This window comes from Paralichthys olivaceus, chromosome 24, assembly GCF_024713975.1.
Source record: "Paralichthys olivaceus isolate ysfri-2021 chromosome 24, ASM2471397v2, whole genome shotgun sequence".
NCBI classification, from domain to species: domain Eukaryota; kingdom Metazoa; phylum Chordata; class Actinopteri; order Pleuronectiformes; family Paralichthyidae; genus Paralichthys; species Paralichthys olivaceus.
Window position 1 is genome coordinate 7,410,643 of NC_091116.1, and position 27,881 is coordinate 7,438,523.

At 40.8% G+C, this 27,881-nt stretch overlaps 3 protein-coding genes across 8 annotated transcripts in view; 1 reads left to right on the forward strand and 2 right to left on the reverse strand.

Annotated features, from left to right (window-relative positions):
• Nucleotides 1–1,661, forward strand: part of aox5 (aldehyde oxidase 5) — a 15,792-nt gene extending 14,131 nt beyond the window's left edge. The window contains exons 30-35 of the mRNA XM_069521365.1: nt 17–69; nt 170–284; nt 511–576; nt 766–954; nt 1,055–1,222; nt 1,524–1,661. Of these exons, the coding sequence (XP_069377466.1) occupies nt 17–69; nt 170–284; nt 511–576; nt 766–954; nt 1,055–1,222; nt 1,524–1,574 (642 nt within the window). The 3' untranslated portion in view covers nt 1,575–1,661. The remainder of the gene's footprint in view (nt 1–16; nt 70–169; nt 285–510; nt 577–765; nt 955–1,054; nt 1,223–1,523) is intronic.
• Nucleotides 1,079–26,897, reverse strand: aox6 (aldehyde oxidase 6). Of its 6 annotated transcripts, none has more exons than XM_069521370.1 (37): nt 26,860–26,897; nt 26,364–26,449; nt 14,107–14,241; nt 13,128–13,185; nt 12,893–12,989; nt 12,269–12,377; nt 12,002–12,128; nt 11,771–11,832; nt 11,342–11,421; nt 11,034–11,118; nt 10,743–10,887; nt 9,813–9,905; nt 9,492–9,643; nt 9,215–9,308; nt 8,999–9,108; nt 8,722–8,906; nt 8,357–8,519; nt 8,209–8,286; nt 7,953–8,122; nt 7,735–7,861; nt 7,135–7,257; nt 6,773–6,869; nt 6,565–6,689; nt 6,293–6,426; nt 6,073–6,160; nt 5,680–5,766; nt 5,396–5,587; nt 4,658–4,885; nt 4,423–4,518; nt 4,177–4,305; nt 3,978–4,052; nt 3,832–3,884; nt 3,611–3,725; nt 3,451–3,516; nt 2,898–3,086; nt 2,581–2,748; nt 1,079–1,214 (listed from the first exon to the last, which is right to left on the reverse strand). In XM_069521370.1, the coding sequence occupies exons 3-37, from the start codon at nt 14,155–14,157 to the stop codon at nt 1,212–1,214; spliced, it is 3,954 nt and encodes a 1,317-aa protein (XP_069377471.1). In that variant the 5' UTR covers nt 14,158–14,241; nt 26,364–26,449; nt 26,860–26,897; the 3' UTR covers nt 1,079–1,211. The 6 variants fall into 6 exon arrangements, with proteins under 6 accessions (XP_069377471.1, XP_069377470.1, XP_069377469.1 ...); XM_069521369.1 differs by lacking the exon at nt 1,079–1,214 and adding an exon at nt 1,705–1,973 and having other exon boundaries at nt 11,034–11,102; nt 11,344–11,421; XM_069521368.1 differs by lacking the exon at nt 1,079–1,214 and adding an exon at nt 1,705–1,973 and having other exon boundaries at nt 11,034–11,108; nt 11,344–11,421.
• Nucleotides 22,232–26,370, reverse strand: arl4ca (ADP-ribosylation factor-like 4Ca). The gene has a single exon (XM_020102240.2). The coding sequence runs from the start codon at nt 25,311–25,313 to the stop codon at nt 24,729–24,731; it is 585 nt and encodes a 194-aa protein (XP_019957799.1). The 5' UTR covers nt 25,314–26,370; the 3' UTR covers nt 22,232–24,728.
• Nucleotides 26,898–27,881: the final 984 nt, after the last annotated feature.

Sequence of the window (27,881 nt, forward strand, 5' to 3'; positions counted from 1 at the left end):
ATTTACCTTCTTGCAGGTCAGTGATGCTTTCTTCCAGAAGATCAGTTTATCTGCAACTGGATTTTTTATGTGAGTAAAGTATTTATTAAGATCTGATTTGGGCACATGAAATCAAACTTGCTTATTAACATTGAAGAGCACTGACTATGCGTGTGTCTGTGTGTTACAGGGGACCTGCCACCAACGTGGACTGGGAGAAAGGTGAAGGTCAAGCGTACTATTACTTCACCTACGGTGCCTGTTGCTCTGAAGTGGAGATCGACTGTCTCACTGGGGATCACAAGGTAAATCCACTTTTTACTATTACTTATTATTACTTTTTTACCATGCTTCATTCTTAATTTTTGAATTCCTAATTTTCATTTTGAATAACTTACTTCGGGAAGAAAACAAATTAATAATTCAGATCAGTGTGTGTAAAAAGACAGTGGCAGTACACTAGAGGAACCGTATTTGGGCTTTTTTGTTTTGTTGTTGTCGCACAGCTGCATTTTGTTTTGTTTGTTGCAGAACATTCGGACTGACATTGTGATGGATGTTGGGAAAAGCATCAATCCTGCTTTGGACATTGGACAGGTACTCCATCCTCCTTCTCCTCCATTCCTACTTTTTTTTTTTTTTTAGAAAGCATGGATTATTCTCTGGGAAATTAGCTTCATTTTTCTATCTCATAATGTTAAACCACAGTGACACATCCTGTCACAGAATAGACCTGTATTAATGTGTTTCTGGATAAATCACATCAGTGTGTGTGACGTTTACCAGGTGGAGGGAGGTTTCGTCCAGGGCGTCGGCCTGTACACCATCGAGGAGCTGCAGTTCTCCCCAGACGGAGTCCTGATGACCAGAGGACCATCTCAGTACAAGGTGCCAGCGCTCTGTGACGTCCCAGCTGAGTTCAACGTTCATCTGCTCACTGACTCTGAAAACCCTCACGCCATCTACCTGTCCAAGGTAACACTGGCTAGCCACACACTCATGACAAACCGAAAGGAGACTTTTTTATGAATACAATCACTTTTTTGTGAACCTGTTGTGCGTCTTGTTGTCCCAGGGTATAGGTGAGCCTCCAGTCTTCTTCGGCTCCACTCTTTTCTTCGCCATCAAAGCAGCCATCGCAGAGGCTCGCAAAGAGAAGGGACTGGGTGACACATTTCCTCTGAGCTCCCCAGCTACAGCTGAGAAGATCCGCATGGCCTGTCAGGACCAGTTCACTGAAATGGTAACAGCTTGATTAGGACTGGGAGCTTATTTTTAAACCAAGTCAGACTTGGGATGTTTGAACAGGTGAACTGATGTCAAACATGAAGCTAAAGCTAAAAAATAAATGATCAGGCCAACCCCAAACTTTATTACACCTGTTCAAACATGTCGGTCTTCACAGTTCACTGTCACAACTAAACAAATGGACAGGGGTGGAAACATAATCTTCTTCTCCTTTGCTAACAGTGCAGAATTTCACTGTTTCCTGTAGCATTTTAACGACCTCTGATGATTAACAGCACATCCTGTCGCTCTCGCAGGCCTCATCTCAGACGAATGGGACTGCGACTCCGTGGTGCATTCAGGTGTGATCGTCCTCGGTCCACAAGGAGAAGAGTCAGGGTTAGTTTACAGATGACGATGGACTCTACTCTACTGTGGCACCTTTAGTACTAAAGATATTCTCATGTGGTTATGTCTTGCTGCTGAATGAGAACAGTTCAAACACTGGTTTATTATATTGTGTTGAATATATAATTATTTATTCTGATGCATGAGCAAAAACATTGATTTGTACTTTAAAATCTACTACAAGTTAATTGGTAGAAAATTTTAAAATCCCTTATTTGGTATTAAAAATGAAACTATATCAGATAATTTTTATAGGTTACATTTAGTTCATGTACTTTGATCACAAAAGAAATATCTCAGTTCCAGTTTTAGATGTTTAAGGCCCACGGTTTGAAAGATCCTGGTTTGTCGGCTGCAATCTGGAAACAAAAAATAAAACAACAAACAATATAAAATAAAATAACAAAATAAATGGCAAATGTATGGCTGTCATTTTTAAACGCTAAAAGTTCACTTTTCTATTTAATGTAATTAAAAAATAACTATGAAGTGATATCATGTATTTCTTTTATTTGAAGTTGAAATTGTATGTCTACCTCTGAACTGTAGTTTCATTTAGATTCCTCTTCAGAATAAAAAACAACGTATTCAAATGAATAATGAGGTAATAGTTTCAGGTAAAATACCAATGCAGTTTCATGCATTTTTTACCTTCACTCGGTAAGGTTGTGGAGAAAATTTTATTTCCTTCAGGTTCTGGTTAAATTTAGTCTTTAAACTAACGCCATTCTAACCAGCCCCAACATGAACATGGGGAAATACAACGATAAGTGGATTGACATAATGAATACTGTTGAAAGTCTTGGGAAGTATATTTTCAGTTTTAGTGTGTTTACATCCAAGTTTGGAGTTAAGTTCATTTTAGCAGAAAACAGAAAGGTTTTATTAAGTTTTAAATTTAACTTGTGTAAAGCAGTGGTCGCTTTTAAAACCAGAGTGAGAACACCAGCATTTCATTATCGTTACCTTCTGAGTGAACGGGGAGGCACAGGCTAGACAGGCCCTCTCTGCTGTCGCTGGGCTGTCCAGGGAAAATGGGCCACTGAGACCGGACTCTGAGCGGGCGGCGGCGACGGCGTCCTTGATGGCGAAGAATACTGAGCTGCCCAGGAAGAGGACGGGTTCTCCGATACCCTGCAGGGACAAAAGACCATCTGTAAATTTACTTGTGAAGCAAAAACAGTGACAATGTGACTGTTACCGGCCATTGCAATTATTAATGAATATTAGTATTAAGAGAAAAAGGGCTAAAAAAAAGAGAGAACAAAGTAAACAAAAGACACCTTTGAGGAGTAGATGGCATGGGGATTCTGGGAGTCTGACAGCAGATAGACGTTGAAGCGAAGCGGCACGTCGCACACTGCAGGGATCTTATACTGGGAAGGGCCGCGAGTGTACAGGAGCCCGGAGGGAGAAAACTTCAACTCCTCCAGAGTGTAGAGACCCAAACCCTGCATGAACGCTCCTTCAATCTGAGAGAGGGACGAACGTATGGGGGAGAAGGGACGTGGTGCTCATTATAGAAAACAACTTACAATTCAGATGATTACACACGAGTGAAAACATCACTAGGATTCTTTTTCATTCACTTTCTCTCAATAGATCCCTTTCACCTAATTCTTACACACTGATCCTGCTTTATCGTCTATTTGACTCTAAATGGAACCATAATTTACAAAACGAATTAATACTAGAACATATTCAGATGAGTGAAATTATAAGGAAATGTTGGTACATAAATGATCGTAAAATAAATGATCACCAGACTTTCTACAGCAAAGTGTAAAATTAAATGCGTCCATTGCTCTACAAGGAAATCCATCAATCTAGTCTCACCTGTCCGATGTCCACAGAAGGGTTCACACTCCTGCCGATGTCGACCACAATGTCCGTCCTCAAAGTCTACAAGATGCAAATAATACAATTCTTTCAGCCTCGTCTTTAAACCCAAACATTCCAATTACGATGTTTGAAAGGTTAAAGCTGTGCGTTTGACCCTGAAGTCTCCAGTGAGGCAGTCCAGCTCCACCTCGCAGCAACACGCCCCGAACGTGAAGTAAGCGTAAGGCTGACCCTCCATCTTGTCCCAGTCCATGTAAAGGTCCAGACCTCTGAGGACAACAAGAATCCGTCATCCCTCATACCAAGCGTCTTCAGGTAGAAGCATGGTAACGCCAGGTCTGAATAAGTTCACTGTTTATTGGTTCAGTGTCTCACCTGTAGAATCCAGTGGCTGACAAACTGATTCTCTCGAAAAATGCTGCCTGGACCTGAGAGACAAAAAGAAATAGATTCATGTCTCTATGGCAGGTGTTTGATGAAGTGCTACATTTTTCCATTTGATCCTTCAGGAGCAAGCTTACCCAACTCTCCCATGATCCTTTGGGGTTCTTCTGCCTGACTGGCTCCAGTCGCCGGTACAGAGTCTGGCAGGCATCCTGAACAAAATAATTTGAAAAAGATTCGTACAAATGTTTTTTTATCATTGCCAATGTGTCCTTTCCATATGAGTCTCAATTCAGCAGCGATGCAGAATATCTCAACGCAGGACCTGGACGTTACCTTGACCGCCATGCCATTGGCGTCTGTGCCAAAGGAAGCACCAGAGGGGCAGGTGTTGGGAACAGTGTTGGTGCTGGTTTCACTAATGTGAATCTTAGAGGGCGGGATGTGAAGCTCCCGGCTGGCAACCTTACAGCACACAGGACACAGACTGTGAGCTTATAAGATAATACGATTTTTGGAAATGTAAAATGTGGAAAATGAAAAAAAAAAAAAAATCCCCATTGTTACAGATGGCTATTGTACCTGCTGCATTTTAGTGTGGATTCCCTGACCCATCTCCGTCCCACCATGAGTTACCAGAACAGAGCCGTCTTTATAGATGTGGACCAGAGCAGCTGCCTTTTACACAAACACACAGAAAAAATGTCTTCATATTCGTGTAGCAATATTCTCACAAAGAGTAAAAAAAATGTTGTAAAGGACAAGTTAACCTGGTGGATGCATCTCTGATAAAAATTTAAAGCTGAATCTCAGAGACCTGATTTAAGAAGCTCTCCCCAAACGCGATGCCAAATTTAATGGGGATGATGGACATGCCCCTCTTCTTCCAGCGGCTCTGTTGGTTAAACTGGTCGACGGCTCGGCGGCGGGCGCTGTAGTCAGACTTGGCCTTACATTCCTCCCAGCAGCGCAGCATATTCTCTGGGCTGAACTCAAACTTGTAGTGGGTGACTGACACCCCCTTGTACATGTTGGTCTCCCGAATCTGTTGGAAAATGTAAAAACTTAAAAAATAAGATATGAACCTAAGAACGCTGGAGGTAGAAGTTCTGAGAAGGGCTGCAACATCACCTACTGGCAATTGGCTGTAACTGCAAGTTAAAATGATTTTATTTCCTAAAGTATCATTTTGAGAGTAGCATTTTATAGTTTTCATAGTATTTGATTTTATATCGGAGTATTCAGTGTATGTATCTGATGCACAAAAGTAGAATGTGATGTAGATAATATTAGGCGTGACCTGAAAGGATTTCAGTGGTGGCAACAGTGGGATAGATATTTTTTCTCTAAGTCAAGTTTTCTGCCTGTTGTGTAAATGTTCTATAAAATATTGTTGTCCTTTCAAATTAATATAAAAATCTCTTTGCGGCAGCACTGCGTTTAATATGAGTTTATTTTATCAGGTTTTATTCTGCAGTCCCTAACGCTAACTGACTTCCAGCGTCCCCATATCAACCTGTGCAAGATAAAATTGCATCAATCTTCAGAATATGACCTGGTCAGCAGGGCGTCCCAGCAACGCAGCCACGTCGTTGACCATGTTCTCCACAACCATGACGCTCTGGGGCACGCCGAAGCCCCTGAAGGCAGTGTTGGAGGGCAGGTTGGTCCTGCAGGCGGCGCCGCGGCCTCGCAGGTTGGGGATGTTGTATGCATTATCCATGTGAAGCAGAATCTTCTCAATTACCTGCAGAAGGAAGAAAATCAATGAGAGCATTTTTACGTTTTTGTGGTTGAAAACTCTGAGCGCCATGAAAGTAAAAAATCTCTTTCACCAACCAGAACAGATTCATCGACAGTGTTCCCAGCATTGGCGTAGTACTGGATGTCTGCCGCCATGATCCTTCCATCATTCATGAAACCAACCTGAAACAAGCAGCAAGCAACCGTCAGGGTTTATTTGAATCTATGCTGAGATTAAACCACAACTTCCCCAACAGTCAGATCATATCTGAATCTTATTTTCATTTCACTTCTCATTAGTCTTTATTCCAGACTCCTGTTCTCTGAGTCTTGGTGCATGTGTGAGACACAAAGCGCAGGAACAATGAAACAACTGGAAGTATCCAGAATTGCCGTCAGAACTATCTTTGCATCACTTCCAGAGAAACAGCCTCAAATTGGACTCAAACAACAATTTTACGAACCTGAAAATCTAGAGTGTCGTTGTACCTTGTACTTTCCCAGGACAGGATGACGAGCTCCCGAGATCAGCATGTCCTCACCTCGCTCCAAAACACACCGGACTGCGCGATTGGTCCTGGACGAAAGATTGAAAACACCAACCATCACAACTTCCAACCTTTATATGATTTGAGTTCATTTCAATTTTTTCAAATTCTCATTCTGGCTTGTAAGGTCAAATAATACCCAGAAAATTCAGTCCACCTACTTCCATGCAGCCACAGAGGTGATACAAGCCAAGATGGCGGTTTTAGTGACCTTCCCTCCGAATGCTCCGCCTATCCTTTTGACGTGACAGGTGACTCGGTTTGATGGGATGCCCAGTGTCTCAGCTATCGCATCCTGCAGTCAGGAAAATAAGACAGAAAGAAAGCCTTTCAGCTCTGACTGTCATTTTATTAAGCAGTCTCTAAAATGCATTTTGGATCAGATCTGTTCTTTAAGAAAGACAACAGCCAGTGTCCAGGCGTCTCGGTGCACCTGAGTTAAAGTCGGCCACTGTGTGGAGACGTAAGCGTTGATCTCCGTCTCCTCGCCAACAGGAACCACCAGCATGCTCTGAGTCTCCATGTAGAAATGCTCCTGGCCGCCCAGTCGAACCTCGCCTGAGGAAAACAGTTACAAAGACAGTCAGTCTTAACTTTTCCTCATAATTTATGTACAGAAACTGATGCAAAGAGAAATTTACCTTCATAAACATTATCAACACTTTTAAAGGCCTCTGTTACATTTCCAATCTTGATCATCCTCTGTGGCTCAAAGAAAGAGGATTTTTCAATGGCTTCCTGTCGCAGTGGAAGAGGACAAACACCACGAGGAAATTAAATCATCAATACTGAGATCAGAAACATGTCTAATTGATTAAAGGGTGAATTTATTCCGAAAAGACACAAGACCTAATGTGGTTCTTTCATTTTGACCATAAAAAGTTGCAGCTAAGCAGTGTTTCAACTCAAACATTATTTCAAATTCCAAAGTATTAAAAGGCACAAATATATCAGGCTTCTGTATCAGACATGGTCACGGAGAACATTTCTCTCATGAATAGACCTCTGTGGTGAACACGGGATCCGGCAGATCTTCGTAGCTGATCTTCACGGCTGCTGCACCTCGTCTGGCGTGCACCCTCGTATCAGCGACAACTGCACACAACATCTGACCGATGCACGACACCTGAAGACACACATCGGTGGAGATAAAACCACTGTTGGCTGATATTAAACAAGGTGATCACAACCCCAGAGGTGTTGAACCTGAAGGACTGTTCCATAAAGAAATTTTAATGTATTGACACGTTAATGATGCATATCCAACAAAATTATTTGAAATAATACATTTGCAATATTTAGTAAAATACTGTTTAGTCATGCATCAATGTTTACATGTCAGTATTTTAATTATTTAATTAAATTTTTCAATATCTTCGTTATCATATGTATTACTATTTATCATATACCTATATAATTAATATCTAATAATTTGTATTGGGTATATTATTGGTAACACAAAGTACTTTTTGACCCAAAATATACATTTCATTACATGTTTCTTGATATTTTTGCCTGTTTTGGCATCTCAGCCAAATATTATATAGAAATAACTAAAAATGAACAGCTAAAAAACAAAAACACACAAACATATATGCTTTACCTCAGTCTCAGCGAGGAGCTCCTCATGATATCCCAAAAACGTACGGACTTTCTTCCCAGGAATATCTTTGGCTGTGATGACATCGATGACACCAGGATGCCGCAGAGCCTCGCTCACATCGATCCCCCTGGTGGACAAAAGACACATTTAAAAAAGGATGAGGAGATTTGAAGGAGCCAGTGACTACGTGACAGGAAACAACCCAAATCGACACTTGCATGATTTTAGCGTGTGCTCGAGAGCTAGTGACCAGAGCCAGGAAGAGTTCCCCATCTGTTCTGGGAATGTCGTCGCAGTACACGGCTTCACCGGTGGCCTGGCTGATGGCAGAGCGATGCATTATGGGACGGCCCACTGGATCCTGGTTGTTCTGGTCCTTTGGCACATGCTGGAGGAGGAGATGAGGAAGCCGTCAGCTTTATCTCACAATCTAACTCTTATTTTTTAAGATGTAGAGATACATTATGTTCGGACCTGAAACTCCTGCCGGCTGGGTTGGATCTCTCTGGGTAAAGGTTGCATCTTCTCAGGAAGCTGATCTGTGATCACATTCTGTAAAAGGTAAAAACTCTTCTCAGTCGCTTGCTTCAGCAGTATTCACCATGTTGCATTGAAGATATACCATTTCTCTGAGCTTCTGGAGGATCTCCAGGTTAAACTTGAAGAGGAAGCTGAGAGTCAGTGACCGCCGAAACTCAACTTTCCCTCCTGGAGTCGAGGGAGGGAGAACCAACTCATCCAGGAGGACGTCATAGGCCTGGCTGAGGACGTCATCGTCCCATGGCCTGAGGGAAAGACAAGGGAAACCCTGAAAGGTTTTTCATTGTTGGTGTTTTTAATTTTCAGCTGTGTTGAAAGTGCTTCATGTCTCACACATGCACCAAGAGTTAGAGGGTTCAACAAGAATGAAACTGAATTTTCTAGTTTCTTCAATCCACTTCTAAAAATATTGATTATCCCACATTGAGCAATACATTTCACACTGACCTCTTGATGAGAGCTGCGCAGGTTTTGGCAGCACTCACTGTGGTCGATCCCATTCCTCCAAAATAAATACTGACGTCCTGTACCACTCGAGATCCCTCAGAGAAAAACACCCTCATCCCTGTTGTCACAGTGGCAAAGGAGCTCTCCTTCCTGGGAGCCTGACGAAAAGCTCGAACAAACTCCCCCTGCAGGACAAACAGGACATTACATCACACTTTTACGTATGTTTAAGGGCATCGGAGCGAAGACAAAAATGCAAACGGACAAGTTTTTGTACCTTTCTGGAAAAGGGAATGAAAACAGAGAGAACGATGTCTTCAGGTTTCAGAGCGGTTTTCCCAAAGCTAACAAAGAAGTCCTGATGCAGAGAAACCTCCCGTCTTCCTCCTGGTGGATTAAGAAACTGCTTGTAAATCAGGATTCAACTTTTTTTTTTTGACATCTGAGTTCTAAAAGGCGTCACAGGTTTTCTAATGTCTCAATAAATCCTCACCGCTGGAAATTACGCTCAGTTTGCAGTTCCCCGCAGCCAAAACTGGGTTCAGGTCTGAATTAGGGTACGCGCTCATGATGTTGCCTCCGAGAGTCTAAATAAGAAAACAACAATTAACAGACAGAAAATGTATTGATTCAAATCCTTTAAAACCAAAGGAGAAGAAAGGGAAGTCACACAGAAAGAAAAGATGGAGGAAGGAAGGGAAAAGAGAAACAGGCATAGGTGCATCTCTGACTGAATATACATCAGCAGTGTAAGACTGAAGTAGACCTACAGCGACGTTACGGATCTGTTGGCTTCCCAGGTTCCCCAGCTGCTGGATCATGGCTGTGAAGAGTTCGGTCTTCTCCTCTGGAAACTGAGGAAGCAGCTTCTCTAGAAGAGAGCGGACCTCGGACAGACTGCAACCTGCTCCCAACCAAACACCTGCAGAAAACACGAGAGTGATGATTAAACAGTTTCTTACATTTCTGGAGAGTTTCATGAGACAAATCACTGGTAGACACTAAAAACACTGAGATCATTTGTAAAGCACAGTTACAGTCTGTGTGAGAAATTCTCAAAAACATGGAGACAACAGAGTGAGGTTACCCACCCTGTGGCGTCTGAGTGACCTCGAACAGCTCCGTCACTCTGGTCGGGGATATTATCAGCGGATGCACGACACCCTTGAACTTTATATCTGGACCTTTAACGTAAAGCAGAGAAAATAAAGTTTAAATCACTTATTTTTCACAACATTATCAGAGCTCACATTCAGCAATTATCCATAAGCCCAGAATAATTCTGTGAATAAACTAGAGCTAGACTTAGCCAGGGGACGTCTCAGGAATGAAAAGTAAGTAAGTCAAAAATCCTTAATGCTCGGGCTCTAGAAAAAGGAATCATTCTTTGCATGACACTCATCGGTGGTTCTCGTCTTAACCTGTGAGATTATTTTTTCAGTCTGTCTTCAAAGTGCAATATATTTCTACTCATCACAAGAAACACATAAGACGTTGGAGCACAGTTAGACTCCAGCTGCTGCTATTTGCCTGCGACTTTGGCCTCCATCAAACCGTGAACATTCATGTTGCCTCACATTAGACTTCTGCGACAGTGCATTGGCTCATCATCGCGCGTGCTCAAGGTCATGAATGGGTCGATAATTCAACTCTTTTTGTAATTCTACCTGTAAACAGTGCTTTTAGATTCAAATCACTTTATTACTAAAGGTTTATTACTTATTGTCGCTCTCAGAATATATATTTAGAGATGAATATTGTTTTAGAAAATGACTGAATTGTACCAGTTGATTATTTTGTCCCTCTGTTTGGCACAACTGAAAAATCACAGTATGAAGTTCATGTGATTTGTGTTTTCAAATCTATAACTAAGCCTCATCGGCTTAGTTATAGATTTGAGTTAGAAATAGTAACGGGGAAGTCATTTATTCATGTGTGTTCAGCCTGTGGTGGTAAATTGATGCAACAGACAAAGCGCAAACATCAAATTGAAAAGCATGATGTGTCTTTCCGACGTTCACCTAAGTTGGTGTTTCCCATGAGCAGCGGAGCTTTGGGGCTGCTCCTCTTCAACTGCACCAGCTCCTCCAGAGAGGCAGGGAACACGCAGGTCATCCTCTCCCCGTGAAAGGTGAGTGTCTGTGGGTTCGACGCCTCCGCCATCAGCTTTGGAGAGAGGGACATTCTTATACCGCCATTATTGTATTTACACAACATTAGTGTAAAGTTGTTTTTTTAAGAAATGGGAAATTAAATTAGCCTCTTCTCTTAAAGTGCTGACACCCTGTGTGAAACTATATCTGTAAACTCACGATCAGCTCAGGAGGGAAAATCAGCTCCTGTGTCGGGTCCAGCGGCACAAACGCTTCCTTATCAAACAGCTGTGGCTTTTCCTCGACATGAAGAGGCAGAAATGAAATATATGTTGAAATCTGATCAGGTTGATTTAAAAATAAGTTACATTAAGTAAAAAAAAAAAAGGCAAAGAAAAGGACGAGTTGGGTTAAATCTACAAGAATTAGAATCACAAAGAAATTATGGAGAAAATATAATTGAGCAGAAAGCGATAGATCATAAGTTTGGAAGTGAAAGAGAAAAGAAAAAAGAAAAGAATGAACTCACCTGCTCTGGCTCATCAGTATCTTTCTCTGCGTTGAGGCAACAGTTTCCGGCTCCATTGGCTTGACAGCAGTTGGTTTCCTGTTTATTCATCCATTCAATCAAACTTTATTAGTAGAGCAGTGCTTCACAAATGACTGATGAGCCGAAAATAAGACAAAACGCATAACAAATAAGAATAATAAGAATAATGATGATAAAAAGAGAATGAATGATTCATTTTGCATAGAAGTAAAAACACAGTTTCACATCATATTTTATTTTACTTTCCAATCAGATCTGAAACTCTGGCACTGTGAAAAGAACACGTCGTACTGACAGAGTAAGATACAGTGATGTGAAATGATAAAACTGTGACACGACATTATCATGCATCTCAGCATTTCATGAGTTATGTCAGAGGCAGTTGACGGGGCACTGAGCTTTGTACCTGACAGAAGGTCCGGCAGCCATCAACAATGGGGCGATATCCAGTGCACCGACACAAATTGCCTGAATAGCAACAACACACAGTGACGAGGTGTTTCAGATATATGTGCGTTTACCTTGTTGGCATTGACAACAAACGGTTATCCTAGTTTTCTCATTTCGCTGAAGCCATCGAGTGTTCATCGCTGCTTCTCACTGGTTTGATTAATGAGACACAACAAAGCAAACGAACCAGCCAGAGCCTGAGTGATGTCGTCCATGGAGGGCTGAGGTTTGTTCCTCAGCAGAGCGTACATGGACATCACCATCCCCGGAGTGCAGAAGCCACACTGGGAGCCATGAGCCTTCGCTATTCGCTCCTATAAACACAACACCAGCCGTTTTCAAACCTATGTCTGCACAAATATTTAAAGCATTTTCACAGATGAGGGAATGTATTCAAAGATTTATTCACGTTTAAGTAGCAAACAACAATGAGGAAGCATGATCCAGCTCTGACCTGTACTGGGTGGATCCTGGTCTTGGTGCTGCCGATGCCCTCCACCGTGGTGACTGCGGCTCCATGGAGCTGACACAGCGGCAGGAGGCAGGCGTTCGCTGAGTAATGTCTGACGATTACATGAGGGAAAACTGTGCTGGTGCATCTGACATGTGTGCAGGGGCGAGAAACTGGATTTAACTATGGGCTCAGTTTTCTTTAGCATTATTCAATGAGGGGACATAGTTACAGATTGTAGGAGAGCCATTAAATTTTATTTTTAAAATATTATTTCACTTACAAATGTGGCCTGGATCCAGGGCACGGGGTGAGTGGGGTCCCCATTTTTTTCATAGTGCTTTATTTTATTATTACTATAATTAGTGTATATGTGTTTGCACGAGTCCAGAGAACAAAGTGACAATATAATGAAAAAATGAGTTGTTGGCTTGAGATAGTGAGACTTGAGATGTTTTTGCTCTCTGGTTAAACCTTGAACTAATGATTTATAGACATGTCCATAACTAGTGCTATCACCTCCCAGCAAGGTTCTTAGTTTGAATCTTGCTTTGACCAGAGTTTGCATGTTCTCCCTGTGTCTGCGTGGGGTTTCTCCAGGTCCACGTGGTTTAAGATAAAGGATACATGATGGTTTTGGTGGCCGGTTGATAGCGAGACACCATGACGGTGCACGCACCGCAGCCTCCGCCTCCGCAGCCATACTTGGTTCCAGTCAACCTCACTGGAGTCACAGTCAAGGAAATAAGACAGGCAGTGAAACAGCAACAGGTCATGTGATTTATGAAACAGAATCATACAACTAATGTATACAACTTTATTTGTGCTGGTGGATTTAAAGATTTAAAGGTGGGAAGGATACGTTTCTCTCTGAGGAAGGATAAAAGCATAATCTCCGGGTCGGCATGGTTCTCTGTTACCTGTTTGGACAGAAAGCAGAAGGATACAGGAGTTTGATCATCAAGGACTTTGTACGTAATGAGCAGGATTATTTATTCTCCAGAGAGCTAACAAGAAAAGCTAACACAGGAGATGTATGATTCATTTTTCTCGTTCTAGATTTTGTGCTGCAGCATCTATGATCACCTGGATGTTTCTGGGACACATGTACTGACACAGGACGATTCTAAATTTCATTACATTGCAAGGGTGGAAAAAGTTTCACCACATAAAATACACAGTATTACATAAAACAAAGTATTATAGATTTGCCGCTGTAGTTTTAATTAAACACTTTCTATTAGCTTATTACTAGTTGTTAATGTATTTGTTAAACCTGGAAATACTGCTTTACTTTTGTATAACCTTTATACTTACTTTTATATGTCGGACTCATCTATTGACTATTTTTATGATGGATCAATCTGCTTATTTCTTGGTAAATTAATTTTTTGCTCTGTAAAAAAATCTGGAACCATTCAAAGTCTATATTTTTCAGTGGAAATAACTTATTTAACAACCTTTCCTAGATGTTTTTTGAGGAAAATCATTTCAGCTTTTGTAATTTCAAGAGCTCTTTAAAAACACACAGTTCTCTCTGAAATGTAGCTGAGTAAAACATTTAAAGTTCATATTCTACTAAGCCCGATTCATTACTTATTGGTACTGGAGTAAAAGTACTTTTAAGTTTGTTATACAAACTGACTGTTGACAAGTTTTTAAGCACAGTGAATGTCACTTCTTGCAGAACTGAGTTAAAACTTGTTAAATAAAGTCAGAATTGAAAACCTGATTCTCAGCCTGACAACGCTCCTGAAGCGAAAACCAACTCAGAGGGAAACTACTGAACCCGAATACGACGACAGCACCTGCTGCATTTACCGTGCGCACACCGAACGAACCTTTTTCCCGTTGATGAAGAAGCGCAGAGAGTCTCCGTGTCTCTCAGACATGTTGGATCTCAGCTGTGGTTTCTGTGACTGCAACACCCGCGGAGAGCTCCGTGAATCCCGCCATCACACTTCCGACTGTGCACACTTTCAAAATAAAACACTGAAACATGGTAAACACTGCAGAGCGTGCAGGGGGGGGGGGGTTAAAGGGGATCACTTGAATATAAAGGAACCCTCATGATGTTTTCACTGGTGTGTTTCATCTGAATTGTATGAACTGTTGTTTTCTTTATATGTTTTATATGTGTTCTGTGACAGTTCAAAGAAAAGTCCAAAAATGTATAATATAAGAAATATCTACATCTGCTCCACTTTGCAGCAGTTTTACAATGTTTTAATAATTAATCCGACCTCTGCTCCATAAAGGAGAAGGGCATCATGGTTAAAGATAAATCATTCACTGGCTTATTGATTTATTTTTCCCTCTGAGTCCCGATCAGTCTTTGAACTGAGAGTGTGTCGCACTGAGATGTTGTGATGATGCTTGTTTGTCAGTGAAGAACCGATGAAATGAAAAAGAGAAAAATGGAAACAAACACATTTGTTTAGTCAGATAGTGCAGGTGGAGACTTGTGCCGTAAGAGGGCGCTAGAGGCAAAGACAATTTAAGAAATGTCAGTTCAGGAAAAAATAAATCTGAGAGAAGTAAAATGGGACGAAAATAGCTTTTTCCTCCTTTTTGTTTTCTTCTTCTTTTTTAAATGTCTTTTTACCTTAAACATTATCAGGTCCTCAGTAGGTTTAGTAAAGTTATCTGTACTGTATGTATATTTTTAATGTTATGCATAGTTGTAGTTATTTGTAATCTGCTGTGGTTGTGTCTTATTTGTTGTTGTGTCTTCTTATTTGTCTTTGACTTTGTGATTTGCACATCAGGGCCACCGCACAGTGCTGATATTGAACCTGACAGCACAGCACATACAACAGAGTGTGGGAAAGAGTGTTGGAAGCACTCAGTCATCCCTGTCCCTGTTTGATCAGCTCTGAGTTTATTTACTCAGCTTCCAATACAGGTTAAACATAAAACAACTCCACCTTTTCTCAGAGGATTGAGTTTCTTTCACTTATTACACCAGGTTTCATTCCTGAGGATAAAGAAAACCCCTGGAAGACAAAGAAAGCATATCTTATATTACAGTTTGGCTTCTGCTTCCAGTTTCTAATTAAATCACTTTTGGGGCAGTGTTGGGTGTTTTCCTCATTCTAACATACATGGTTACAGTCGAGCACATTCCTGCTCTGTGCACAGACAGATTTGGTTTAGATTTACAGCTTAAGACGCAGGTCAAAAGAGCCCCAGCCTCATAACACACACAAACACACACCTCAGGCTCCTGACGTTCAAACAGTTTCCAGGAAACTCTTGTCCTGCAGGTTTGTGCAGTGAAAATGTGCAAAGTGCTGTTTTGGCCCTAATACATATGTCAAGTTACATTCTCACATTTCCAGTTCAGTTTCATAGTGATGTGGGATTTAAATGACAAATTGATGAATATTATGATTTTTAATGAACAATGTAACTATGGTATATAAGTTTTACTGAGCAATAGCGCCCTCTGCAGCCACACATCGTGATGATTCCCGATGAGCTCTGAATCTGAGCAATTAAAGGTACAAGATGTAATTTCGGCCACAGGGGGTCTCTTAATCAAAACAATAATAAAAAAGACCTTGTTTGATGACATCCTGAACCAGCGTGGGATCATGGAAGTTGTCTTATTACCATCATTACGAATAAAAATCTACCTGAAGCTTGTAAATCATGGTCACGGTTTAATATGTTTTAAAAAGTTTAACTTAAACAGAGTATATATTCTTTGTAGCCACATTTTATTTTTCATTTGTCTTGCTACCTAATGTCTTTCCTCTTTTCTTTTCACTGGGAAAATCAGCTTGAAATGTGCTACTTACATAAAATGTATTATTATTGTTTGCTGAGATCCATAAAACGTTTTCTTAGATGAACTGAAGGATTCAACACTGATTTAAGTACCATGTTCGGTGGGTCACGTGCACTGCTGTATATTTGTGCAATCTTATCTGAACAGGCCCAGACCCGCTGTGCAGAACATGAGGGACTTTGTTTTTCCATTGCTGTGACGTGAAGTTATTCTGGGCCGAGTCGTCAACTATCTCCTGTCATCTACTGAAAACAAATAAATCTTAAATCGAGATGCTTCTCCCTCCTCCTCTTCTTTATTGATGATGTGATTCCTCTTGTTGATCAATGTTCTGTCTCCTGGTTAATCTCTTTTAAACCCAGCAAACCTTTTCTTTTTGATTTAGAAGTATTAAAAACTAATTATCTAAACTTCAAGTTAAACTTTATTTGGTGAACTATGATTTTTTCTGCGAGGTGTCACAAGAGACACTTTTCTTTGGAGACGCTATAACCAAAGCACGTACGGCTGAGCAGCTCTGCCAGTTTTCAGCCACACTGGACGGGCAGTGGCAGATAATTTCCCTCCATAAGTACAGCTTACATGAGCCAAGTGAGGGAACTATCACTTTTGTTGACTTATTTGGAAATTAAACCTTCAGACCATGAGGTTGATAGGAGGAAAAAATGTCCTGAGTGATCGGAAAAAGTTGTGGATTCGACCTCGTTGATGATCTAAGTTTGTGATGTTTGAGGAATTACGTCAACAGTCCTGTGAAGTTACTTTTCTGCTCCACTTAAAGCAACACTATACACGTTTTTACCTTAAACCAGTTCATTTACAATCAGTTTGATGGTTCACTGACTTGGAATGGAGAGAAGGTTTCCTCTTTCATTTCCACTCCTCACTCTGAGCGTTTGTTCTCGTTCTATGTAACTTTGGTGTGTGAATGGGTTTAATTGTCAGAATCAGGTCCAGCAAGAACTGTATCATCTAAAAACACGTAGATCTCCAATATTCACTGAGGAAACGTTTACAATATGAATTCTAAACAGAGTTTGGTGGATTTGTTACAGCGGCAGCTCTTCTGGTCCAGGAAGCAGGGGATCATGGGTAATCAGTTGCGTTGCTCGGACACATAGACCCACAGCATTGGTCACCATGTGTGGCTGCAGAGAGCGCTGTTGTTCAGTAAATATTACAAAAGCTGCTTTCAGACAGTCAGTTGCTCATTTTCTGGAACTTTTCCTGCCAGCACCCAAGTAAAATGTAAAATGTCTCTGAGAATACAGACGGAGAAAGTGAGAGGGCATGTGATTATTGTCATTATTTAACGATTAAAATGGAAATGAACACATTAGAGTGTTTGGAGTCTCCTTTTCTTTCCATTTGGAGTCAAAACATCAAGAGAACAAAGAGCAAGAAGCTGCATTGCTCTAAAAAAGTTGGATTAAACATTTCAGTTGGAAATGTATCTGGAAAGGAACTGAAATTTTAGACTTCACTTCATTAAACACAAAAACAGTTTACGACAATAACTTGAAAACGGTGGGAGACATATAAGGGTTTCAGCGTGTTACAGTTTATTTTGGTATCTCCCAGGAGGGTGCTGGCAGAGACGGAGACCCGCCCTCTGGATTACAGAGGTGAGCTGTGTAATTTAACATGTTAATGACACGCTCGACCAAACAGCTGCCATTAAAGTTATAAATCTGTCTCATGTCGCTCTGCATTTACATCTACTCCTCAGTTTTCCCTTTTCCCTGTGTCATACAGACCTTTGGCTTCCGATGTCTCTTAAAAGTTTATTTATAATTTTTTCTCATTTATTTTATTTTAAGGTTTCTTATTTTCTTGTATATGTTTTGCCGAGGCTTGGTTGATATCTTGATACCTGCAGATAAAAAAGATGAAAGGTTCGGTTTGACACTTAACACAAAAAACGGAAATTTCTCCAAGTTTTTTTCAAAAATTCCATGAATAATATTCTATAATATATCTTTTAAATGATAATAATGTATTTTGTCATTTATGAGCATTCAATTCTATAATAAAAACATGAAAGCTCCAGAGCAGCCACTAAATGGACCTTGTTTTAAAAACAAGAATAAAAATGTAAGCTTCAGAATCTTAAAATCTTTCTTATGTCACTACAAACAAGTTTTATCATGTTCTGTTTGGCTCTTTGTTTGGCCCTTGATGCATTTTGACAGTGTTTCCTGTTCATGCCCTGCAGGACCAGTTTAAGTTCCATATTCCACGTTTAAACCCTTAATTTGACACAAAATAACGTGTTGATGACTCTCATTTAGTTCCTCTCTCCCAGACTCCCAGCCTGTAATTAAAATGATAATGAGCCACGTTTCAAAGAGGCCTGTGACGTCAGCCGTGACTCTGGTTTCACCCCGACACACGTCTGGCAGGGGGAAACGCAGCCGGATTAGCCTCTGCCTGAACTGGCTCGCAGTGGGAGGGAGGATTCAGAAGCAACTGGAACAGCAGCACATATTTGCATTTTAATGGGACGAGTTCATTTCCAAAGAGTTATTGATCCATTTTAAACCAAAGAATAGAAATGATGGTGCATTCAGAGAGGATTTCAAAAGTCAGCGAGATGAATGGAGGACATTCTCTCAGTGTTTACAACCAATACTTCTGCAGTGATGCTGATCTTAGGTCTCATGTTGGGATGTGAGAACAGTGTACATCTGTAAATCATAAGAGTTTAGACCAGAGTTTAGAGACAAAAACCTACGTATCTGACTTTCTGTAGAGATAAAGACATCGGAGTTTAAAATGACTAAAACCTGGAACTTAAACCAGTTCAATAAGTAGGACGATGACCTCAATAAAGGTCATTTTAAAGCGTTGGAAGTCAGACACTATCTCAGTTTAACACGTGTCCAGAAATGAAGCAGTGCAATGTATTTTTTAAGTGTGTGCCCTGTTTTTGTCTGTTGGAATTTTGTGCCAAATTGTGGAACATGTCAATGAGACAACGAAGAAAAGAAACTGGAACTTTCATTCCTGAAAACTGAAATCTCTGTGGCTCAAATTTACATCCTTCAATTATCTATAGCACTTATCATTTGAGGGTCTTAGGGAGAGCTGGAGCCAATGTCAGCTTACATTGGGCGAGAGGCCATCACAGGAGATCACGCATAAGCTGCTTTCAGACATGCACTGAACTCTGGAGAACATCTGGAGGGGCTGTGTGTGTGAATGCAGATGTCTGAGAGCAGGGAAGATAAAAACACGTCTCTGCAGCAGAATTAATTCATTATGTCCCTCCTCTGCATGGTGCACCACCCCTCACCTGAACGCTCCGGAGATTTGTGTTGATGTAAATGCGTCTGAGCAGAGAAACTCACTCTGCCTTGTTCATGTGTATGAGGTCAATCAACCTAACCCCATTCTGCAAAATACCCGAGGCGGAAGAGGAGGAGGAACCGTCCAGCTCCTTTTTAATGTTTTATCTTAAGTGTTTTTAGGGCAGTTGCAATATTCAACTTGCTTTTACTCTGCATTATTATACCGGGTCTAACATGAGATGTCCTTGTGAACTGTCTTTTGCTGTTTGTTACACAGTGTACTACTAATTCAAAATCCAGACCCGGAGCAGTTTTCTGTCTTTTACAAACTCAGAGCAACAACTAAACTCTAAAATAAACATGACAGAGGCTGGAGAGTAGCAAGACCAACACCCGGTTTTAGCAAGACCTAAATCTTACGTCTCAGATAATAGACTAGAAAAACTGAGATGAACACTCGTAATGCCAAAGAGGAGAGAAATAGCGAGGGCGTCTTTATCGTCGCAACAGCTTTTCTTCAGTCAGACTGCTCTTAAATCTTAAATCCTCTATTTACTCAACACAAGCTGACCTTAACAATAAACAGGTCTGATGCAATAACAGACTTGTCTGCAACACAATGTACAGGAGAGTACTGACTCTGGATCTGTGACCTGATTCACTATTAAAGTGTTTTTGGTCTGACTTTGTCCTTTTAAAAAAATCTGATCTGTTACAGTTCATGTAGAAAATTGGATTTGAGCTCTAAGAGACGATTTGTGTGTTGAGATTTTGAAAAGATATTTATTAAACAGCGAATTCTTAAATGGCTGCTATTAAATATATATATATATTTCACTGTATCAGAGGCTACAGACCTCACACAAGAGGCTTACTGAAAAATAGCCTTTATATTTACTTTAAAACCTAAATATATTCACTTTTCAAACTGAAAAAATGAGAAGAAAACACTTCAGCACCATCTGATATTCTGCCATCAACTAAATTCTGCATCTGACATTAAGCTTGAAAATGTTAAAATAAAGACGCTACGCTCCTGCAGAGCCTCTTCAAACGCCACTCGATGTTTTGAGCGCGTTAACGTCTGCATTCAAAGCTTCTGTATGCTCAGCAGAAATGCAACACTCATCTTGGAATGGCGAGGGCGGACGTGTGAGAGATTATCATGCAGGAGAAACGCACAGATCAAATGTAAAATCCCATTCGCAGCCACCCACAGAAACATAGAAGTGGAAGGAGGAAGGAGAGGAAACAAAGGAAACATCTGAAACAGCTACGCTCTGTCAGCGGTTTGAAAAGAAGAAGCCTAATCGACTGAGTCTGGGTATATTTATATTTACATATATGGATGAAAGACACAGAAACAAGGCTCTGGATTGAAAGAAACACTTAAAAATACGTTAAAAATATAATTCCTTAAAATGTCTAAAAAGGACTAGAGCTATATTTTTGTTGACTTGCGTGTTTACATTTTCTAAAACGTTTCCAACAATGTTCTGAGAAATGGACATATTTAGTCAAGTTACTGGGACGTTTCCGTATCTCTGCTTCAACTTCAAACAACATACGATGAAGAAAAAACACACTGGACATCAGGAACTGTTAAAAATATATTTGTGATGAGCAATTAATTTCCTATAGCTTTTATTTTATATATGATCTATATTGGATGTACAGCACCTTGAGCATTTTTTTATGAAAGGTTCTGTCAAAATATTATTGTTACTGGTACAGTCACCGAGGGTCATATGTCAGATCCAATCAAAAGTTAAAATATTTATTCCCGGATACAGTGACGTCCGAGACTTGAACCAGTGACCCTTCAGTCTGTAAACCAACTCCCTGCTCCGGCTTAGTTAGATCATTCACATAAATCAAAACACAAGCATATTCTTTTTCTTCCAGACCATTAAATCTCAGAGGAGAGATTAAAAAAAAAAGCGTCTTATTTTCAGGAGCACATTGTGTGAAGAGTCCAATTACACTAATCTGTCCCAGTGGAGCAAGAAGAGAATCAGTGATTACACTTTGACATGACAGCGACTCTCCTCTTGTGATTCTATGTTGTTATACAAACCATAATAATACGACAGCGATGGCACAAAGGTAAATTTGGCACAAGGAAAAAGTGAGTAAACATCCAGGAGGACAACATGTACTTTGGTCTCGATAAAACACAACAGTGACTACCGTATCTTTTCCTCGTGTGATTCTTTAAATATATTCATGAGAGACAAACTGGACCTTTACATCTGACCATCGGAGCGATAATGGAGGAAGTGAATACAATAAGTTCAATTTAGTTTTATGAAATACGTCTGTCGTCAATAACAATTTGGGAGGAACTCTAAGAGCCTTTTGTAAAAAAAAGTAATTTAACCTTTATTGTTATATTGCCTTCAAGACAGCGACACCCACTGGTCAGAGGCATAATGTTTTCAGGTTGTCTTTATTGCCGTCCCATTCTTGTGAGCACGATATTTCAAGAACACCTTGATGGAATTTCTTCAAATTTGGGACAAATGTTCACTTGGATGCAAAGATGAATTGTGTAGATTGGGTTGTCGAAGGTTAAAGGTCAAGGTCACAGTGGCCTCACAAACATGATGAACATATCTCAAGTCTGCCTTTAGGAAATTTCTACAAATTATGACCAGTCGTTAATTGGACTTAAAGAAAAACTGATTAGATCTCAGTGGTCAAAGGTCTGGTAAATAAAGGTATACTAAAATGGTGAACAAAAATGTTAATATATTGCTTTTTATTTGAAAGGAAAGCTATCTTAAGTCAGCAAATAAGTGAAGATAGATGATTTATACTGTGATCATTTCCCACCCTGATTAAACCTTTGGAAATCAAACACAAACCACACAACAAACAAGCTCAATAACAAAGAGTTTAATCCCAAAAATACTTTTTTTCCCATTTTGGCTTGTCATACATTGTTTGGTCTTGCTGTATCTCGGCTGAAACACTACACTGTATAATTTACACTGTCTGAAATTGTGGCTGTCATGCAATATCTGATCACAGCTCGACTGATCATCGGAGATGGATGACACGCCCACGTCGCATTTATGCCGGAAACGTGATATATTGACTGCAAAAAAACCCCATAACATTCGTGACTGTGGCAGTTATGAGTTGGACGTCAGAATTTCAGCGATACACAAATCATCTGTTTGAAAATCGAGCAACATGCTGCAGTGGATGGTTTAGAGTTAATAGTTGTATTATTTGTGGACATAAAGGTGCAGAGATAACATTTGTCCTGTTTTCTGTTTTGTTTTGAGTCCATTTGAGACATTCAACAATCCTTAAGACACAACCTGCTCATGTCGATTTCATACCAACTATTCTGCAAGCTGTCAGTTCTGTCTTAGATACCTACTGAAAATAGGCAGAGCTTGATGCTTACACTGCTGTGGTCTGGGGATACACTTAAAATCCTCACACACATACACTATAGTTTCGTTTTTTTATCATTTAACTGGAGGAAAAGTTTATGATAAAGTTTCATCCAATAAGAGAAAAAGAATTGTTTATAAGCAGCTGAACAGGTTCCAGCCTGTTGGTTTGTTTCACTACGTCGTCATTACAGGGAGACACTTTCCCCCTCGTCTCCGTCCTGTCACTGCCAGCAGGTCGACACAGTGTGGGATGCACTCACAACACTTTCCCAACAACTCTGACAAACAGCTGATTCACAAAATGAAAAATGTCTTTTTTTCTAACACTGGGAATTCTGACCTTTTCTACCAGTTAATCTGAATTTATTCGCGGCTGCATCTGAAATATTTTCCACAGTAGATTAAGGGTTACTCTTCAAACTGGAAAGAAGGGTTGTAACTGACAAATTTTCTTCCTTGATGTCGAGAACAGTATATTGTTATGTAGTCAGAGGAATACGTGTATGTGTGTGTGTCAGACACTTTTGCAAAATGTCAAATGTTGATTTGGAGGCTTAAATCAAACACTAAATTATTAAGATTAAAAAAGTGCATATAGAAGAAATAGGGTTGAAATTATTACTTGATTATTTTCCAACTGTTTCATTGTTGAAGTAGTTTGTTAAGTGTCCCACATAATATCTGAAGAGCTGCTCTTGTGCTCTGAACTCTTGAAAAGCACCAGGAGCAACTGTGGACAGAAGTCCAGGATTCTCTTGTTCTGTCAGTAACAAAAGTTTGATATGTCTTTATCTGTGTTCTGGCCATAAAAAGGGTTTATGTGCAAGAACTTGGCATCAAATTGGTGCCGTTGGAGATTATTTGTAGGACTTTCTGCAGCGAATATACCCCACTGGCTTATTTTTAATGGAAGAACCGCAGCATTACCACTGAGCTGAACAGTCTGGTTGTAAATCAGGAGCAGAACCATGAGAAGAAGAAGCAGAGGAAGCAGTGATAAAATGGTCAATATAGTCTGACATCTGCTGCGTTGCGTAAAGACAGAATCAGCTGTTCACAGAGCTGAGGACCTCAAGGGGAGGGGCAATCAAAGAGGGCTTCTCTGGAATAAGACACACACTCGGAAAATGAGTCAGAATGAAAAGTAACGGGTCATGGGGTACGATTAAAACACTGCCATTGTGCTAATTATTTTGAAAACAGCTTGCTTCTGCAAAGAGATCATGGCAAGAGTCTTATTCGTTCATTTCTGGGTTTATATTTTCACCTCAAAGGGGCAGGGGGGGGGGATAAACACTGGAGGGAAGAGATGGAGCAGTTTGTGTGTCGTCCCAGGGGAGTCGTCTTTGGCGTGACACCACCCCACAGCTCTGAACACCAGCCTGTGCATCAGTGCGTCCCTAATCGCATTTACAACAGTCGCACATCTGTGCACGGCTCACACCAGCAGCAACAGGGAGCCCAGCCAGTAGTGCCACACTCTTTATAACACATCTCTGCTCTAATGTAGGCACCCCTAGAATGAAGCAATCATATTAATACCCCTACATCAGGGACTTACCACAGCTTATAGAGACACTGTCTCCCTCTAAGGAAGTTTCAAACAGTCATCAATCAAGGCACACATCAATATCTTTCCATGGACTTGTTCGGATTATTTTGAGATTCATAAAATCTACTTGTTTACTGCAAATCAAATAAAAAGAAATCAGTCTGGTCTAAGCTGTGTCCCTCTGAGCATGTGGATGAGTTCATACTGCTCATGTGGCATCACTATATATTTATGTTTTCCATCATACATGGAGACTTGAACTGTTTCTGCAAGTCATAATAATGATATTTATGCTTCAAGGTGTTTTTTTATCTGCTACGTATTCTATCACTTTAAAAATATGACTAGAATCCATCCTATAATATTTCAATAGTAAGGATTAATTAGATCCCCCCTCTATCAATCATCCAACGTGCCATCACTGCCTCTTCTTCTTCTGCTTCAGTGACTTCCTCCTCTTCACTATCATCTCATACAGTTTGTCCATGCCCTCATCCAGACCCTCTCCTATGATGGCGCAGGCCGGCTGGACGTGGTACGGGGTGGAGGGGCTCAGCTCGGCCAGGGCCAGCTGCCTCTCGATCTCCCCGACATCCAGCGCCCGGGGCAGGTCCTGCTTGTTGGCGATGACCAGCAGCGGGGTCCCCTGGTTCTCCGAGAACCGGGTGATCTTGTGCAGCTCAGTCCGGGCCTCCTCCAGCCTCTCGGCGTCTACGGAGTCCACCACGTACACGATGCCGTCCGTGCAGCGGCTGTAGGGCTTCCACAGGGGCCGCAGCTTCTCCTGGCCCCCGACGTCCCAGAAGTGGCAGCTGATGCCCCTGGAGGCCCCCGCGCCCCCCAGCCGGATCCTCTCCGTGTTGAAGCCGATGGTGGGCACCGTGTTGACGAACTCGTTGAATTTCAGCCGGTACAGCACAGTGGTTTTACCTGCGGAGTCCAGCCCGAGCATGACTATGTGCAGGGACTGGAAGGCAGCCAAATTGGAGAAACTGTTCCCCATCTTGCAGGCTGGGAGAGAGGAAGAACATGCACCCCCACAGCCCCAGCAGCGAGCGATACCACCGCAGGAGACGCTCAGATGTCCCCTGAGTGATGCATGGCGGGTGATTCCCCTGATGATGAGTCAAATCATGTTCGCAGCAAAACGATCCGCGCGCCTCCGCCGTTCAGCAGCTGAGGAGGGCGCAGCCCCACGTTGCGCGGCGGCACTCCGGCAGCCAGACAAGCCGCAGCATCCCTGGACTCACCCCAACAGCATCAGGCGTCCAACAAAACAGCCAGATCACCGAGACACAACGGCGCGTTTACAGTGCGCACCGCTCTCCAAATGCGTAAATTACGCGCGGCTGAATGTCACATCATGTCTCTGGATGTGTCCAAGTGCGTAGCAGCTCATGCAGTAAAATACACACACACTCAAGTGACAGTGTGTGACCAGCGTGTGACGCGTGGACCAGCCTCTAAACGTTGTCATGTAAAGATGCATCAAGTTACGCATGAACGTGCCAAATGTGGGTTCCGGCAAAAAAACACGTGCCTCACAAATAAAAGCCTCGTCCGTTTCAGGTCAGACACAAACCGATGGTATGGAGCAGGATCTTATTTTGAAAAGTATCCATCCATGATGTCTGCAGTGTTTCCTCTGCGCACTGAGCATCCTGAGCTGGGGAAAGCCTGACACCTACTGGTCAAACATGACAACAACGTGTCCCACTAAGGAAACTACAACCTGAGATAAGACACACTTTATGTCACATTCTCGAAATAATATTCAAAATATAAGAAAGTCTTTTTGTCAGCTTTACATTGCGACAAAATGTATTTACATATATTTTTTGCAACTTTGGACAAAATGTAATTATATATTTTATTTATTCTTTTGAAAATTTGTTTTTATTGTCCTGTTTCATTCCTTAAAGATTTTTTTTTTTTTTTTAATCATTCTGGTCACAGCTTTATTTTATCAATGTAGCTTCAGTTTGGAGTTAGCCAATTTTTGTTGAGGACATTTAATTTAAAAAGTGTAATTTTTTAAGAATTTCAAACTTACCTTAAATGTCTTGGTGCTGGTTTGTTTCTTTCCTTTTCAGTTCACCACAATCAGCATGATTAAGGTTTGGCTGAAACAAACCAGTCCTGAAGGTTTAAATAATTTGAGATCATCAAGATAATTTAATACGCTTTAATTAAAACAACTATTTACAGGAAGTCATCATAGTAACAGGAAATAAAATCTTAACAATGACCATAGAGCAGGTGGATCTGTATGAGGTTGTTTTTATAATATATTAAATTAAATGTTAAAAGTAAGACAGATATCTTAAATAAATAAAAAACTTGGCACTTGTATAAATCATTAATTTTTTCTGCAATATGCATAAACGTCGAAAAGCAGTAATGTGACATTTATACCACTAGACGGCAGCATTGTACTTTCATTTGCAGGGTAACAGTCAATTGAATAATTAAGCTGCAGTTTCAAAACAGCAGCATTGACTTTGAGAAATCTATTTAATCATGTTTTTCTGTGTGAACTCACAACTTACCTGCAGTTTCCAGAAGTTTACATCTGGGACACAAGAGCAGATTCATGCCAGTCGGATATCATTTCTATGTTTCAGCTCTACACACGTTTGTTCTTGCCTGGAATACAAACATGCACTGGTGGCTTTGTCTGCAAGTAGACAAAACAAAAGAAGTAAAAATGATTGAGTTAAAAAATAATAGGTTTGATTAACAAGCTATACAATTACTTAATACTAGTAGAAGACAATTATAAAATTAGATCATATAATTTAAAGGAGACATGCTTTTTCAGTGTTCCCTTCCTCTGGTGTGTTATATATATTTTTTGTGGATGTAAAAGACTAAATCCATTTTATTAAGTTTCATTTAAACCAGCGTTTTGGCTCTGTGTCATTTTTAATCCCAAACCTTACTAACAAGCCTGAAAAGGCAAATCAAAGGAAAACTCATGCACACGTCACACGCTGGTATAAATGGTATCAATGGTATGTATCATTGCAGCACTTGTGATTGATTATCTGTGTTGTGTTCTACGCTGGTAACCAAAGGGTCATGAGATAGGAGCAGGATAGCCTTAAGTTAGCAATCAGGCTCTGGGAACGACCACAAGGCGACTAGAGCTGACATAAGTTGGAGCCCAGGCCCATCCAAACACTACATGGGAAAAGCTGACAGAACAAAACAAACTTGAAGTTTCTAACTAACACTGGTTTTGGTAGTTTTACCTGCACTCTTTCCCAGCAGCTGGTAGCTCAGAACATTGATTTTTTGGGGGGAATTTCTCTGAAAACCTCCAGCGAACCTGCACCGAGCTCTAATTAGCCAGAAATTGTAAAACAGGCCCCGGTGGCTAAACTAGGCTTTTAAGGGAAAGTAGCAGAATTGGAATTAGTTGTAAATAAATGAGGAAAAGGGAGAAAATGCACACAAGCGACAACACAACCTGAGTCATCAAGACCTCACTAATTGCTCTCTGTCCTCCTCCCACATTGATTTCCCTTCTAATGAGTGTGGGTGTGTGTGTGATCAATGGAACAAATTA

Bases quoted from the DNA above. Each gene is read 5' to 3' on its own strand.
- aox6 (XM_069521366.1), bottom strand. From the start codon at position 14,157: ATGTCTGAGAGACACGGAGACTCTCTGCGCTTCTTCATCAACGGGAAA. The intron at 12,129-12,268 runs GTCAGAGCTGGA...TTGTGTTTATAG, and splicing joins CCAGGATCCACCCAGTACAG to GAGCGAATAGCGAAGGCTCA. The intron at 9,644-9,812 runs GTGGGTAACCTC...TGTTTTCTGCAG, and splicing joins GGTCACTCAGACGCCACAGG to GTGTTTGGTTGGGAGCAGGT.
- arl4ca (XM_020102240.2), bottom strand. From the start codon at position 25,313: ATGGGGAACAGTTTCTCCAATTTGGCTGCCTTCCAGTCCCTGCACATA.